This window comes from Nelumbo lutea, chromosome 5, assembly GCF_056320005.1.
Source record: "Nelumbo lutea isolate HS-2025 chromosome 5, American lotus-T2T, whole genome shotgun sequence".
Taxonomy (NCBI): Eukaryota; Viridiplantae; Streptophyta; class Magnoliopsida; order Proteales; family Nelumbonaceae; genus Nelumbo; species Nelumbo lutea.
The window spans coordinates 37607797-37623243 of record NC_142688.1 but is presented as its reverse complement, the minus strand read 5'-3'; the positions used below and the strand labels follow the sequence as shown (position 1 = coordinate 37623243).

At 36.5% G+C, this 15447-nt stretch overlaps 3 protein-coding genes across 3 annotated transcripts; 2 read left to right on the top strand and 1 right to left on the bottom strand.

The window, feature by feature from the left end:
* The first annotated feature begins 1182 nt into the window (after positions 1–1182).
* On the top strand, positions 1183–3733 carry LOC148851783 (dihydroneopterin aldolase 1-like). Its single transcript, XM_088944804.1, has 3 exons — positions 1183–1402; positions 1910–2114; positions 3444–3733. The coding sequence occupies exons 2-3, from the start codon at positions 1918–1920 to the stop codon at positions 3643–3645; spliced, it is 399 nt and encodes a 132-aa protein (XP_088800930.1). The 5' UTR covers positions 1183–1402; positions 1910–1917; the 3' UTR covers positions 3646–3733.
* Positions 3734–4796: 1063 nt separating this feature from the next.
* On the bottom strand, positions 4797–8070 carry NDHO (NAD(P)H:plastoquinone dehydrogenase complex subunit O). Its single transcript, XM_088944803.1, has 6 exons — positions 7709–8070; positions 7577–7632; positions 6479–6544; positions 6210–6251; positions 5421–5480; positions 4797–5094 (listed from the first exon to the last, which is right to left on the bottom strand). Exons 1-6 carry the CDS (start codon positions 7929–7931, stop codon positions 5065–5067), a joined length of 477 nt encoding a protein of 158 aa, XP_088800929.1. The 5' UTR covers positions 7932–8070; the 3' UTR covers positions 4797–5064.
* Positions 8071–8252: 182 nt separating this feature from the next.
* Positions 8253–15230, top strand: ABCI10 (ABC transporter family protein). Its single transcript, XM_088944802.1, has 6 exons — positions 8253–8532; positions 8635–8803; positions 8989–9075; positions 10217–10342; positions 10440–10562; positions 14929–15230. The coding sequence occupies exons 1-6, from the start codon at positions 8462–8464 to the stop codon at positions 15139–15141; spliced, it is 789 nt and encodes a 262-aa protein (XP_088800928.1). The 5' UTR covers positions 8253–8461; the 3' UTR covers positions 15142–15230.
* Positions 15231–15447: the final 217 nt, after the last annotated feature.

Sequence of the window (15447 nt, the reverse complement as noted above, 5' to 3'; positions counted from 1 at the left end):
TCTTTTCAGGAGCCCAACCCAACGAATAAACCTAGCGGATTTCTTAGAAAAAATATTAATTCAATTTGAGACCAAGAAAGTAAATCAAAAGATGTAGTTGTAGCAATTATAGAGCCTCTCCACCCTTGTTCACTTTTAGCTGAAAACCAGTAGTGATGGGTGAGGTGGCAATGATGACCAATTGAAACGAGCCCTGAAGCATTGGTTGAGCTGTTTTAGAGAAACCATAATGTTTGGGAGGGCAACTTTTGACTTTCCAAGGTGGGTTCTATATGGTGAAAAATCTAGAGAGCCCAAATAAAATAAGCGATCAACCATTTTCTGGACTGTCTACGGGCCATCTACTTCAACGAAAAGCCATGTTTTTGGATTTTGAGTAGTCATTGTGGGCTCTCAGGTTTTTTGTAATTTGGGGGCAATGTTGCCTAAAGTGTAATTTGGACATTTAGAAAATTTAAAACAGATAAGAATCTTTTTCTCAAAATTAATTAACCGAAGAAGATCTTTGTCTAACGGATAAAGTTCAGAGGAGTCTTGGTCGCAAAGAAAAGTACAGAGGGTCTATATTATTGACCCCATGGTACAGGGGTCCTTATAATTTATCCTTTTCTATTTTTCCATCTTCTAGATGGGCTATTACTTCAGTGAACGACTCTCCCGCCCCGTCTAGGGATGTCATGCCAAAGCCTCTTAATAGGGGTGCAATTTGGGCGGGCCCAATTTGAGCCTGAATTGGCTCAATTCGAAATTTTACATGGGGTGGACTTGGATTTTCAGGCTGGGCTTGAATTCAAGGAGTCAGGCTTTTATATTTTTCGGGCCAGGCTTGGGCCTAACCCTTAAGTAGCCCGAACCCAGCCTAATTATATACATTTATACATATACACATATGTAAACGTTGCATACATATTCACATACATAAGTAAATATATGCATATATTTGCATAAATATATTTATATATGTATACTTTTAGAGTGAATTCATTGACCAACCCGAGCCTGGCCTAGGCCAGAGCCCAACTTGAATGCGGCGGGCTGGACTTGAGTTGGAAAAATCAGGCTTGATCTCAGGCTCGGGTCTTAGGTTCAAATTTTAGGACCGGGCCTGGGTTGACCATAAACCCGGCCCAACCCACCCGATTTGCACCATTACCCTTAATAACCGTGCCTACACGGTTTCTATGGGAGCCGTTTATATGGTATCGCACCACGTAGAGTCATAGAGTGATCTCTCTCCATCCCCATCTTTTGATTCCCCTGCTTTAGATACAAGTGTAGGAAACTGTCTACTACTTTCCTCACTCCTCAGCTCCTTCTATACGAATCTCTCTCCATATCCTCGGATAGTTTAAGAACTCCGGACACCTTTCAACATCCACACATCCGAGATTCCATTGAACAGGTATGTAGTTCTGTTTTCAATTTTCTTTCTGGGTCTTGTGTTTGCAGAAGTTGAGAACCTCTTAATCTTAATACTGAAGCTTTAAATTAAATGGGTTTGTTCGTTCGTCATGGGTGTGGTGAGGGCAATTGGAAACAGTCGTGTGCTATGGAAATACAAAAATCTGTTTTTATGGTCCCATGATCAGGAATCTGAAGTCCAAAATCAATCATTTTGTCTTATGCGGTTGATAAGAATCAATATCTGCAAAAACTATTTACCATTACAAATCATGAATACATGTTGATTTTTTGATGATTTTCATGGGTTCATCTTTTTACGTCTCACCATGTGTGGAATAGAAATTATGTTTTCGGAGTATCAATGTGGTACTGGAAAGTATGAGTTTCTTGATTTTGTATGTTGGTAACTAGAAGGATACATTGTTCTTGAACATACAAAGTAAAAAAAAAAAAAAGAGGAGAAATGAAAACGAAAATGAAAATGAACTTTCTTCATCATGTTTAGGTTCATTGATGGATGATGAAGAGATTGTTAAGGGAGACAAACTTATACTCAGGGGTTTGATGTTCCATGGATTTCATGGGGTGAAACCAGAAGAGAGGAAATTGGGGCAGAAGTTCTTGGTAGAAGTGGATGCTTGGTTAGATCTTCGTGCAGCCGGTAAATCTGATAATTTAGTTGACTCAGTTAGTTACACTGACATCTATCGGTAAGTAATATGATTCATTAACTAATGTATCAATTTCAGATATATTAGTCATATGCATATGGCATGTCTGCATCAGGAGAGAGACCAAAGACCTATATTCAATGTGTATCTTTTAGCCTAGTCAATGTATACTTGTTACCATCTGAAAAACAAAATATCATTATAGATTAGTGGAATTTTTACCTTAACTACATTGATTAATCTAAAGAGCATGCTAGCAATTTATATCCATTTAAGAGTTCTTCGGGTGTGTGCTGAGAGCCAGCAAATGGTAGATCCTGAAGTCCATTGGCATGTGAATCATGCAAATATTTCATTTATTGGCCATAAAAAGTTTGCATATTATTCCAAGGTTCAGTTATAAATACAAACATAGGACATCTACATGGTTAGTTTCATCAATCACTTCACCTACTTGCACTATGCTGTGCTCTCAAAACAGAGATGAATGCTTTAGTATCAGTTAAATCAGTTCTTGCTAGAACTTTTTATATCTTATTCAAGTGAAGATCATTTTATCCTTTTAACAGGCAGTACCTTAAGTTCAAAAATCTTCAATTTTTAAGGTAGCTTTCCTTGTTCATTGGCTATCTGAGGAATTTTTGGGATTGATCATTGCTTGATCTGATGGTAAAACATTGGAAAATATTGGGCTGAAAAGCATGTGAATGGGGGTTCCAGATTTAAGGGCAGCCACTTTGTGAGAAAAAAGAAGGAAGAGAACAAAAAAAAAAAAAACTAGAGATTAGAATTGACTGTTCCTACTCCTAGTTCCATCCCTCCCAAGGCCCTGTATCTCCAGGACCAGCACTGGGTAATGGCCTTTTTGCTGAGAGAATGGAATGAAATTCAGAATGACATGGTCTACCCTAGCTAACTGGAATGCTCCAGACTCCATTTCTTATATACATTAAAGGCAAAATATGGCACACCACTTGAAATGAATAAGCAACAAAAACACCTTTAAAGAGTTGGTGTAAACCAGTATTAAAACTGCACAGATAGGATTTTTTTTTTTTTGATAGGATAGGATTAGTTATTTTGTTTATATTATTGTGTATCATGTACACAAATATACAATTCTTGTATCTATCCATTTATTTATCTACAGTGCCTTCATTTCTAAGTGCTTGCGCATGGATGTGTACTTTCTATGTATTGCTTTTTTTTTCTTTGTATGTATGCTTGTTCTCTCTCTCTCTCTCTCTCTCTCTCTCTATCTATCTATATATATATATATATATATATATATATATTGGAGGGGGGGGGGGGATTGGATGGGTGTGGGTGCAGGTATCATTAACTGTTTTGTTCTGCATGGAATAGCAGAATAGTTAAGGATATTGTGGAGGGCCCACCCCAGAATCTCCTCGAATCTGTGGCTCATCTCATTGCATCCACCACGCTAACCAAGTTTCCTCAGATATCAGCTGTCCGAGTGAAAGTGGGGAAACCTCATGTTAGTGTTCCTGGCCCTGTTGATTACTTGGGAGTTGAGATTCTTAGAAAAAGAAGTGACGTGCAACAATAAATCTTTATGTCACTGCTTTGGTTGATTTTTTTTTTTTTAAGTTGAAAACTGGCTGACTATGCATTACTTTTAGATTTTATTTGTCGAATATAAGTTCTCTGTTCTTTAGGCTCAGTTTGGAAGGAGTACAAATAGTCAAATACATACAAAATAATACAAATATAAAGTTTCGCACTCTACATACTTGTATTTGTACTCCTTCCAATCTGACCATTAAGCATGATTTTTGCACTCTTTAGGCTCAGTTTGGGAGGAGTACAAAAGTGCAAAACCTTGTATTTTATATTATTTTGTATGTATTTGAACAGTACATATCTGTATTTGTACTCCTTCCAAACTGAGCATTAGTGTATTGAGCCATGAAAGTAATTGGTGCAAAGTAAGAGAAAGTGAAGCACTGACCAAGCGAAAAACTTGTTCCATTACATAGATTTTTTTCACATTAAATGAAGCTCTCAATATTTGCATATGATTTCAGTAATGTATTGATAAAATGAATCCCAGCAGTCTATAACAGTTCCCATAAGTTTAAAGATCATCTCTTCAGTCATTTACTTAAATGGAGTACTGGAAAAATGATACTTTATGGTTTTCCATTGCATTTGAGAGCACTGGGTCATCAAAAAATAAATAAATAAAATGGTCTTTCTATGGTACCTCACACATAAATGGATGCAATTTTTTTATCAGTAAATGAATGCTTAATTGTTAACCGCAAGCATACCAATTAATGATTCTTATCTTTAGATCAAAAGGATTAAACGGTCTTCAGTCGTCAGCTTTATCACCATCATCAATTCATCATCTAAGCCGTCCCACTTATATCGGGCTGGCTACATGAAACCTTTTTTATCATTCCATTCTGTTCACTGCTACATCCATCATTATATTATGTGCACTGAAGTCATTTCTTATTACTTCCACCTAAGTCCTTTCGGTCCACTCCTAGTCCTATCCCCTACAACTTGTAACATATCATTTTTTTTCTAACAGGTGTTGTACACTTCTACAGCTTTGTTACTATTTGATTATAATCAATTAAGCAATTTTAGCAGCTTTTGGGTTCTTCCGGCAACTGGTAGAATAAACCCACTTGTTAATGGAAATATGACTGAAACAAATCATCAGTCAATAACATCTAAGAGAAGTTCTAGAGAGATGAAGATCTTCTCTGTAGAATCAAAATTTGAGGATGGACATTGTTTAGTAGTTCCTGATTGATACATGATGGGATCCTTGAATGCCAACTTTTCGATGGATACATTCATTGAAATAAACTGATGATACATACAAAAGGAACATATGGTCATGAACTCATGATGGAAAAACACAATGACAGTTCAGAAAGTATTTATAGCAAGATCAGAACCAGGTGCATCCATCAACTGATTTGGGGGAATTCTGCCTTCAGAACTTGAATTAGATTCTCTCGTAATTGAGCTTATCTGACTGCAATGGGCACAGGAAAATCATCACAATAGTAACCATCGAATAATTTTATCAGAAATCAAGTTTCAAATATTTTCAAAGGTGACACCAATCCTCTCAACATTTTTGGTAGTAGACCAATTCTCTATACTCGTCTTAGTAACATTTCCAATGGAGGTTTCATTCTGATGGTTGGCATGTAAAAGATTGCACTCCTAATGATTTAACCTTCATATGTTGTGTCAATCCACAGATATTTTATGGGATTATATCTGGATTTTAGTTTTTGCTCTTGACAAATTGATGTCAAAACTTCCAAGTTCCTAGAGATAGAAATAGTGAAATACCTTAATAAGCATGTCTGTAGGTAGCCAAGCTGGTGCAGTTGGGATTCCAACCCATGCAATCTGTAAACAAAGAATTGGCAAGTCAGGTGAACTGAAGTTGTAAATGGACTGAAGACTCACTGCATACAATTAAAATTTCTGCAATTTCAGACCACAACCACCGGTTGATCTTAAAACCTGCATTAATCAGGTAAGAATAATACGCATTTGATGCTCAAGTTTCAAATAGCTTTGAGTGTCAGATCTGTAAACACCACCATTACCATCTGGGGAAAGGTGTTCTACTAAAGCATATCCTCAAATCTATGAACCCAAATACAGATACAGTAATCGGCACGGACACGGATACAAGAAACAAGGCTACAACTATCCATTTCATTAGTTTTCTGACATGGATGATGGATGTGGGTATGAGTATAAAATTTGTTATATATGCTTATATCATGCTTTTATATGTAGCTTTTCCAATACAAATTTCCTACCAAATGTAATTAAGCTTCTAACATATACAGGTTTTATAAACTATGATATGTTAAAACATTCAAATTTACATATCCTAAAAGATGTCAACAGTATATACTCTAAAAGAGTTGTGGATTATCTGGTGTTGTATCGTGTAAGTATCGTGTCCAATGATGATGCATTAGGCATTTACAGGTATCTCAGTATCACAGTTTCAAATCTTTGCACTCATGACTTACTGAATCGAGAAATTATACCAAGTAATAAACAGGCATGCAAACAAGACGACGTAAGAAAGACCAGAAGATGGAAAGAAATGTAACTTACAAGTGCATATTCTCCTGTTTCGAAAATACGTATGTCCAAGACCTGATAACAGAGTTGTGCAGTCAACTAAGTGAAAAGCAGATTATGGTGGAAACAAATAGAGATTACTTGGTTTATATTTGTACAAGTTAAAGTTGGGATGCACAGAGCTAGAATGGCATAATAAGTTAATAACCAAATGAAGGGCTTCATACAGCAAAATAAAACATACAGATAAAGTTAATGGAAGTTGTTTTTGATAAGTTTTGCTCCAGAAGTTACAGAAGTACCTCTCCTCTGTCTTCATAAATATAGTCCAAACCTTTGTAATAAGGTGGATGTCCGACGGACAAATACTGAAATTAGAAAGATGACATCAGGCACATAGTATACTATTGACTTCAGAAATCAGAACCAAACCAAATAAAGTGAATAATAAACCCTCTGTAATTTATTTACTGGGGAAAGAAACATTTGTGGTAAAGAAATCGCAATAGAACTGATTGAAAATTTTATGTATAGCTCAGGTCATATTATCACATATATACATATATATATATATATATATATATATATATCTAATCGCCTTCAAATAGCTAGCACAGTTTCCATATACCATCCCTCATATCTATTTTATGTTAATTCATTATACTGCATTTTTTTTATAAGATTTGTAAGATCTTTCTGTTGTTCTCTGGTGTAGTGAACTCATTAATGTGTATGGATCTTTCTTTCTTCATGGGTAAACTAATACTGTATCAGCTTAGGAAGAAAAAAATAATACGAACTTGTGCATGCACGGATTAGATGTCTAATCACTGTTCTCTCTCTAGAATGTCTAATTGACCATTCTCTGATGACAGACTTCTGCTTCAGCCTTCATGGTGCCACCGAATTGGATTGAAAGGATGAATTGCAGAATTGCATTGATGGATGTTACCAAAATGATATTCCCTGTAGATTTTAAAGTGAGTACACATTTTAGAGCGTCCCCCTTTCTTCAACCAAAGAGGGAAGAGGAGGAGAGAATAGAATTCATTGATTAGATGAATTCAGAGGCAAATTGTTGGCGAGCACAAAAATTTGAAGGTTGTTGACGAACATGCTTTTGCTTGCAACCAATGCAGAAGTTATAATAGGATTATTGGCAATAAATGATGCAAAAACCCATGTAAAGAATCAAGGTTACTCCCCGGTTACTCTGTGTAAATATAATCTAGGTTTTGGTTAATGTACTTGTCCGTTTTGATCTGTGCCTTCTGAATGGCAATATCATCATCAAGATACACTTCAGTGCAGAAAAAAAAAAAGCTTAGAAACTCTGTAAATGATTTAGTATGCAAAATAGAAACCCTTAAGAACCTAACTTCGAATTGAGCTTCACTTACGTTGACACTACTAAGATATTTCTCTTTGTCCACTCTAACAATCTGACCTTTCTTCACTGCAACAATAAGAAATTATATCGTTTACAGATTCATTACTGTTAAAACATCAGAGAGAAAAGATTCTGAGCATACTAGAGTAGACTGGCTTCTTGGGTAACTTTATTGTCTTTGTCGAAGGCTCGGTCTTAGACTTAGAGGCCTCCCCGGTTGCCGACTGTTCGGGCTTCTCCTTTCCTGAACCATCTGCACTCACAGCTCTTATTGTTAGCCTCCGAAGATGATTTCCCCTTAGAGCTTGTGGCAATGAAGGAAGGCACGAGAAGGAACTGTGAGGGAGAGTTGCAGAGAAGGCCATGGGAGGAAGGATTGATGGGTTCGATTACTCGGTCCCTGAACCACTCTGTAGATGAAAACTTGTTTCTTCTCAGCCATTGATTTCTCAGGCTTCGAGATAAGAAAGAACAGCTTCTTTTCCAAACTGACAAAAGATCGTTACCGCCAGATTTTGAACTCGTAGATAAAAAGCTGACAACAGATCGTTATCCCGATCAGACGGCCAAAAGTAGTTGATCTATAACGTTATTTTCAACCGTCAAAAAAGCTGATGGGTCCTACAGTTACAATCCTGCCCTTTGTCCATGTGGATGGATATATTGATTTGCACTATGTAGGAATTAGGATAGTAGACCGTCATTTGGGTCTACCAGAGTTGGACATAGATTAACAGGAAAGCCTGAAACTTTCATTGATTAACAGGAAATCCTGATTCATTTCTGTTCCTGGCAATAGCGTTGGCTATCTTCTCTCTGTCTAATGTTTCTCTCAATTTCTATTGAAGTTGGGTAGTTGTTTGTTGGAAGAAAGGTTGAATAAGTTTTTTACGAGATGAATCACTCTGCTCTTATTCGAGCCTCAATCTCTAATGTTCCTCCCCTAAATCCTACCCATCTTACGAGGTACGGCACGTTAACTAGGTTTCAGACTTCAAGTTTGCATTTTTTTTTCTTTTTTCCTTTTATGTAGTTCTCTTTCTCTGTTTCTTTTTGTATGCGTTGCAGTTTTGATACTCAGAAATTCGCCATTGAAGGGCGGAATGTGAATTATTCAGTTACAACGAAGCATGGGAAGTGGGTTCCAATTCTCAAGGACTGCTCGCTTCGGATTCCTGCGGGGCAGTTGTGGATGCTTCTTGGACCCAATGGCTGTGGAAAATCTACACTGTTAAAGGTATTTCTTCGCATTTTCACTCTATTGATGGTTTCATTGATTCTACTGGTTAGTTTATTGAGAAGAGATATAACTAAAGTTCTGTAAATGTTCAACAACGGAATATCTGCAGAATTTTTTCTATAGGTTCAATGCCACTAAGTGTCAACCCAAACTTAGTAATTACTGATGTGTCAATGGTTCAGGTCTTAGCTGGACTACTGAATCCAACTCATGGAACTATATATGTGGAGAGGCCCAAGAGCTATGTTTTCCAAAATCCGGACCACCAGGTTGATACTTTTGTCTTTCATTCTTCCTAGCACTTCCATCCTCTTACAGTTGGATAGCATTTTTATACTTTTTCCTTTTTCTGTGATTTATGTGTATTCAAAGGTTAAGAAAATTAAGAATAGCATGGTATTATCAGATGATATTACGGGTAGTCTTCTTCCTTAGAATTACCCATACTTCTTCCCATTTCTTGGGTCAAAATTATGAATTCTTAAGGATATCCAAAAACAATGTGTTTTCATATTCTTGTTTATCTTCCTTAAAACTATTTATTAGATGAAAGTTGGTATTCCCAATTTTAGGGTTCTTTTTTTCTAATCAGCACGAGAACTATATAGCTTATATCATAAACAAATCCAAGAAAGATGAAACAGGAAGTAAATGTCTCATACCAACATCCCACTGCATCTTCCCTATGAAAAGCCTAAAGAGTATCCCACTACAACAGAAGAAACATAAGAAAATAGTCTTGGACCTAGGAGAAAAAAGGGAAAAAAAAGTGAAAAGAAACAACACTAAAAGAAAAAAAAAAAAGGAAATAAAGAACACCAAAGTGCAGAAACCTTGCATCTAGAGAAAAAAAATACCTCAAAGCCAAGGACCTGATTCGATTTATATGTTTATTCAATTTCCAGCAGCCTTCCAGTTTATGTAATTTTTGGGGTAATTGCAAGGACAATTTTGAGACAGAACTAAAGATGGAAACACAATTAAAAGACAATTTATGGGGCAAATGAAAACACAATTTGTTTCAGTTGTAGCACTGAGTTTGACATAATTAAAACCCTTGAATGTTCCATGCACATATCTTGCTAATTCAAATGTCCACTGTGGTAAAGGAAGAGGTAATGTTTAGTGGGAAATAGTGATCATCTTGTTGAAATGTATTTATGCCTTTATTATGGGCTATTAGTTTGAATCTGGAAGTAATGAAGAAGTTTCAAGAGAAGTGTATAGCATTATCCCTTCGATTAGCTTACTTAAACATCTGTGGTTGGTGTGGCTGTGGCATCTTAGCTTGCTCTTATGGTTCTAGCGAAGTTATAATGTCCATAGGGAAGATATCAGTTCTTTGGAAATTGAAACTATAAAGAAAATGTCTCTTATGAAATTATTAAAAGCATTGCTTCTCCTATGCAGGTAGTGATGCCTACTGTAGAAGCTGATGTTGCATTTGGTCTTGGTAAGTTCAACCTGACCAAAGAGGAAGTTAGGTCCAGAGTGGCAAAAGCTTTAGATTCTGTGGGCATGTCTGATTACTTGCGAGTAGGTTGCAGTTGTGTAACAACTTTTTATTTTGATATTTTTATGTTGGAAGATTACATAAAACTGATGGATAGATTCCTTTTATTGTGTTTCTCAGAGACCAGTCCAAACTCTCAGTGGTGGGCAGAAACAAAGGGTTGCCATTGCTGGTGCTTTAGCTGAAGCATGCAAAGTACTGTTATTAGATGAGCTGACAACATTTTTGGATGAAAATGATCAGGTATTACCTTTTTTCTTTTCATAACTTTATTTTCTCTGTCAATTTTTGGATTGATAACCTCAATGAAAATCCATTGAAGACTGTTTCATAAACTCCCTTTGTTCTTGAGCAATTAATAATTGGTAGTTCCTTTTTACTGATTGCAAAAGTCATAATTCTAGTATCCAAAAAAATAAGATTGTAGTTGCTCAAAACCCAATTGGCCTCAATGAAAATCCATTGAAGACTGTTTCATAAACTCCCTTTGTTCTTGAGCAATTAATAATTGGTAGTTCCTTTTTACTGATTGCGAAAGTCATAATTCTAGTATCCAAAAAAATAAGATTGTAGTTGCTCAAAACCCAATTGGCTAATTGTCTGTTTTGTGATCAGTTCAGTCCAAACCATGTTGGAGTTCTCTATAGCTGTAGTGCTGTACCTATGTTATGTTTCATATCTCTGCTTGGTGGTTATGTTAAGTGAGTTCTTATATGTTTTCATATCAACCCCTAGTTATTCTCTTATTTCAGAATGAAGTTCAAGTCAATGCACAGAAGCCAAGACTTTCTCCCTTTGTCTATTGATGTCCTTAAGCTCATAAGAAGTATGTTCCCCCCATTTTAATGCATTTTTTGTATATTAAAGAAACAAGAATTGATAGTCATCATAGTCAACAGAAACAGTCAAGCATTATGCCAGCATTCTCCAATATGATTGAGAAAGTATTGTTTCAAGAAAAAACTAAATAATTCCATCACAACCATTAGAGAAAGTAATAGGAACTAAGAAGTCTACCGAGCTGCAAATTTTGATTTCCAGGTGTCAAACTACAGTGGTTATTTCTTCCCAAGTGTTTAACTCTTCATATGTCAAGTCTTACCAATTCCTCTTATCTTCCATGTGATGGATTAACCATTTTACTGATCAAAAAAAAAAAAAAAAAGAGGTGATGGATTAACCATTGAATAATTACATCAGGAAACTCTCCCATTGATCTGAGACTAAAACTCATCTGTGCACCTCAATTTTTCTGTTCCTCCTGCTACCTTGTCACTTGGGTTGCGTTTGGTTTGAAAGAGAAGAAAGGAAAGGAAGGGGAAGGTAGGGAAACATGTACAAACCTTGTATAGGTTTCCCTACCTTTTCTTTCAAACCAACATGACCTTATAATCAGTAATAAATGGGTCAGTGGTTTATTGTCTTCAAGTTCTTACTCCATTTGTCAATCATTTAGTATCAAAGTTTGATCTGTCTTCCTTTCCTCTCCCAGTTTCCATGTTCTTCTCTCTAGAATGAAATATTTAAAGTATTCATGCAAGATCCCATGATATTTCTATTGTGAGAGGCAAGAATGAAGAATATTGTTCTACCAAATTTCAACAGAAGATTCTTCAGATATATTCAAAATCAATGAAGAAACTACAGAATATTTGGATGTTGTTCTCATCTTACTCAGATAAGACCAGGAAATCACTGGACAAGATGTTGGGCATGGAATTTATACTAATAACTGAAGTATCTGAGACAATACCACAACCTTGCAGTTGCATAGATATCCAGGTATCATAGGTTATTCTTCAACGTTTAGTAGGAATGTCGTGCACAGCTATATGTTCATGCTAGGGGGATTCCTATTCAGTATCTAAGGGAACATCTTTGAAAAGATTTTGTTATTATTCAGTTTGTTTTGTGTCTATTCAGAACTTTCTACTAGCTGTGTGCTCATCAGAGGCATATTCTGTTAATATTTTTTTTAAGAGGTAAAGTAAGATGTTATTAAATAAATAAAAGATGGATACAGGAAGGAGTTCACTACACAAAGGCTGTGCAAAAGAACCACCTTAGAAACCTTCAAAAAAATTAACCATTACACAAGCACTTGATACATCCCTTTTGAACCGCATATGAACTCAACCACCCTCTCAAATAATCTATCACTGAATTTTATCACCTGTTCTACTTGGAGCTGCTTTTGATCAAAGATCCTCCTATTTCTCTCCCTCCAAATGGACCACAAAACTGCCAAAGGAATTGCATTCCACAAGATCCTACCCTTTTTGCTCATACCTTCAACTTTCCAGCTCTCAAGAAGGGACTTGACAGAATTAAGCATGCAGGAGGAAGAGTGAATGGCCTTAACAAAATGATTCCTGATTCTTGAAGAGAATTCACAGTTTCAACACAGTGCTCAGCTACCTTGGCTTCCTTATCAGCAGCCATGAGAAATAATTCTGGGAACAAGTCTTTCAAAGGGCAGTCTGAGCACCAACTGTCATGCCAAAAATTCAGCCTTGTGCCATTCCCAACCTTACACTTAATTCCTTTAACAAAATGAGGATAAGCCTTATAGATCCCCTTCCACACCCCACATCCATAAGAGAGGTTAGACTCAGCTGCATCCCACCTGTTAATGTGAATACCATACTTCTGTGCTATAACTTGCCTCAGAAGCTCATTGGGCTCCTTGAGGAACCTCCAGAACCATTTACCAAGAAGGGCCAGATTGAAATGTTTCAGTTTTCTAATTCCCAGACCACCATATTTGATAAGTTTACAAATCTGGTTCCAATTGACCAAATGGAACATTTTAGTCTTTCCAACCCACCCAAAGGAAGTCTCATAATTTTCTCCAACTTCAAAGCCATCTCTGAGGGAATTGAAACAAAGACATATAGTAAACAAGGATGCTGGTCAACACACTCCTTAGAAGAGTTAGCTTACCCCCTTTAGACAAGTACCTTGCCTTCCATGAAGCTAGTTTACCGAACAATTTCACCACCACAGAAGACCAAATGCTTTTAGAAGTGCACTTGGCCCCTAAAGGCAGCCCCAAGTAGGAAGAGGGAAGAGCACCTACCTTACAACCCAACAAATCTGCCAAGGACTGCAAGTTTGCAACCTCTCCAACAGCCACCATTTCACTCTTTGCCAAATTGATCTTTAACCCTGACACCACTTCGAACCAACACAGAATGTAGCTCAAATAGATTACTTGCTCTGCTTTAGCACTGCAAAAAAAAAAAAAAGTGTATCTTCATCCACAAATTGACGTAGGGGAATTTCTACCCCATTGTTGGCTGTTTGAAATCCTTCTAGGCAGCCCATCTTCAATCCATGGCTATATCAATCATCTTACTCAGGCCTTCCAAAACAATGAGGAATAGAAGGGGATAGGGGATCTCCTTGCCTAAGACCTCTAAAGCTTTTAAAATTACCTTTTGCAGGACCATTTAGCAGAATTGAGTATCTAGGCGTGGAGACACAAACCTTTTATCCAAGTTTGACCAAAATGCATCATCTTCAACATATAATCTAGGAAAGCCCAATTAACATGGTCGTAGGCTTTCTCTAAATCAATTTTGCACACAAGCCTCTTCTTGTCACTCCTTTTTCTAGAATCAATTATTTCATTGGCAATCGACACTCCATCCTGAATATGTTTGTTAAGAACAAAAGCACCTTGAGAAGAAGATATAAGGGACCCCAGCACCATGCTCAATCTTGAGGCCAAAAGCTTTGCAATGATTTTATACATACTCCCTAATAAGCTAATCAGCATATAATCTTTAAGCTTGAAGGCTCCTTTTTTCTTAGGGATCAATGTGATAAAAGTGGAATTGAGACTTCTTTCTAAAGCAGCAGAAGAGTGAAACTCCAGCAACACCTTCATCAAATCCTCTTTTAATACCTCCCAGAATTTTTTATAAAATAAAATGGTAAAACCATCTGGACCTGGAGCCTTATCCCCTTCCATCTCCTTCAACACCTTTAACACCTCTTTCTTCTGAGAACGGCTTCTCCAACTCTGCTACCTGAACCACTGAAAGATGAGAAAACTGCAAACCATCTAATCTCGGTCTGCACCACATGGGTTCGGAATAGAGATTCTTATAGAAATCCGCAACTACCTTCTTTATCTCGTCGCTTTTATCCACAAGGTGACCATTCACATTCAATTTTTTTATTGTGTTAGTCCTTTCATTTGCCACCTTGTGGAAAACTTTTTTTTTATTTTTTATTTTTGTCTAAGTTTCAAATTGTAAGATAAGAGAAGAGATGCTTCATACTTTGTATAGTCACTGTATATAGATCATTTTGTAAATCTTAAAATAGTTTTCTTTATAGGGAGTACTAAAAAAAGAAACTGTTACATGTTCAATTTGATCCTACCATGTATCCTAACATCTTTACTTCTTTGAGCAGAGGACTTTAGAAATGTATAACTCCATACATGCACACTGACAGTTATCACTTTAATGATGCATCCGCCATTTATGTTCTCTTTGAAATTCTTGATCAAGTAGCCAATTATGTTGCCAAGTACATAAAAATACTTCATGGTACTGCCACCATTTGTTTGACAAAATGGGATTCTGTTGTTTATCAGGTTGGGGTGATAAAGGCTGTTAAAAGTTCTTTGGGTGTTTCTGGAGATGTTACAGCATTGTGGGTTACTCATCGCTTGGAAGAACTGGAGTATGCAGATGGTGCTGTCTACATGGAAGATGGGAGGGTTATAATGCATAGTGATGCTTCTACCATCATGGGTTTCATTAAAGAGAGGCAAGCTTCTTATGTTGATTGGATAAATTCTTCATAAAATATCTTCTCAGTTTGTATATATAGTTTAATGGAAATTGCAAAAAAAAAAAAAAGAAAAAAATAACTCCCTTTCTGTTTCCTGGTCAATTTTCTTCTACTTTATAGAGTACCTTTCTTCTTCAAAACCGGAAATGAAATGCGAAGAGATAAGATTCCATGCTAATTAGACTGTGTTCAATGAACTGTCCTGGTTCATCTTAACAGGTGTCCATAAACCCAGGATCATGCTGGGGACTGGGACTCACAACACAGATATTCTTTCTTCTCAAAACAAACCTTTCTTATTAACTCCACTTGACAGGGA

Coding starts and splice junctions, on each gene's coding strand:
- NDHO (XM_088944803.1), bottom strand. CDS start 7,931: ATGGCCTTCTCTGCAACTCTCCCTCACAGTTCCTTCTCGTGCCTTCCT. Junction 6,545..7,576: donor AATATCTTAGTAGTGTCAAC/GTAAGTGAAGCT, acceptor TTCTAATTTCAG/TATTTGTCCGTCGGACATCC. Junction 5,481..6,209: donor AAACAGGAGAATATGCACTT/GTAAGTTACATT, acceptor CTTTGTTTACAG/ATTGCATGGGTTGGAATCCC.
- ABCI10 (XM_088944802.1), top strand. CDS start 8,462: ATGAATCACTCTGCTCTTATTCGAGCCTCAATCTCTAATGTTCCTCCC. Junction 8,804..8,988: donor GAAAATCTACACTGTTAAAG/GTATTTCTTCGC, acceptor TCAATGGTTCAG/GTCTTAGCTGGACTACTGAA. Junction 10,563..14,928: donor TTTTGGATGAAAATGATCAG/GTATTACCTTTT, acceptor GTTGTTTATCAG/GTTGGGGTGATAAAGGCTGT.
- LOC148851783 (XM_088944804.1), top strand. CDS start 1,918: ATGGATGATGAAGAGATTGTTAAGGGAGACAAACTTATACTCAGGGGT. Junction 2,115..3,443: donor AGTTACACTGACATCTATCG/GTAAGTAATATG, acceptor ATGGAATAGCAG/AATAGTTAAGGATATTGTGG.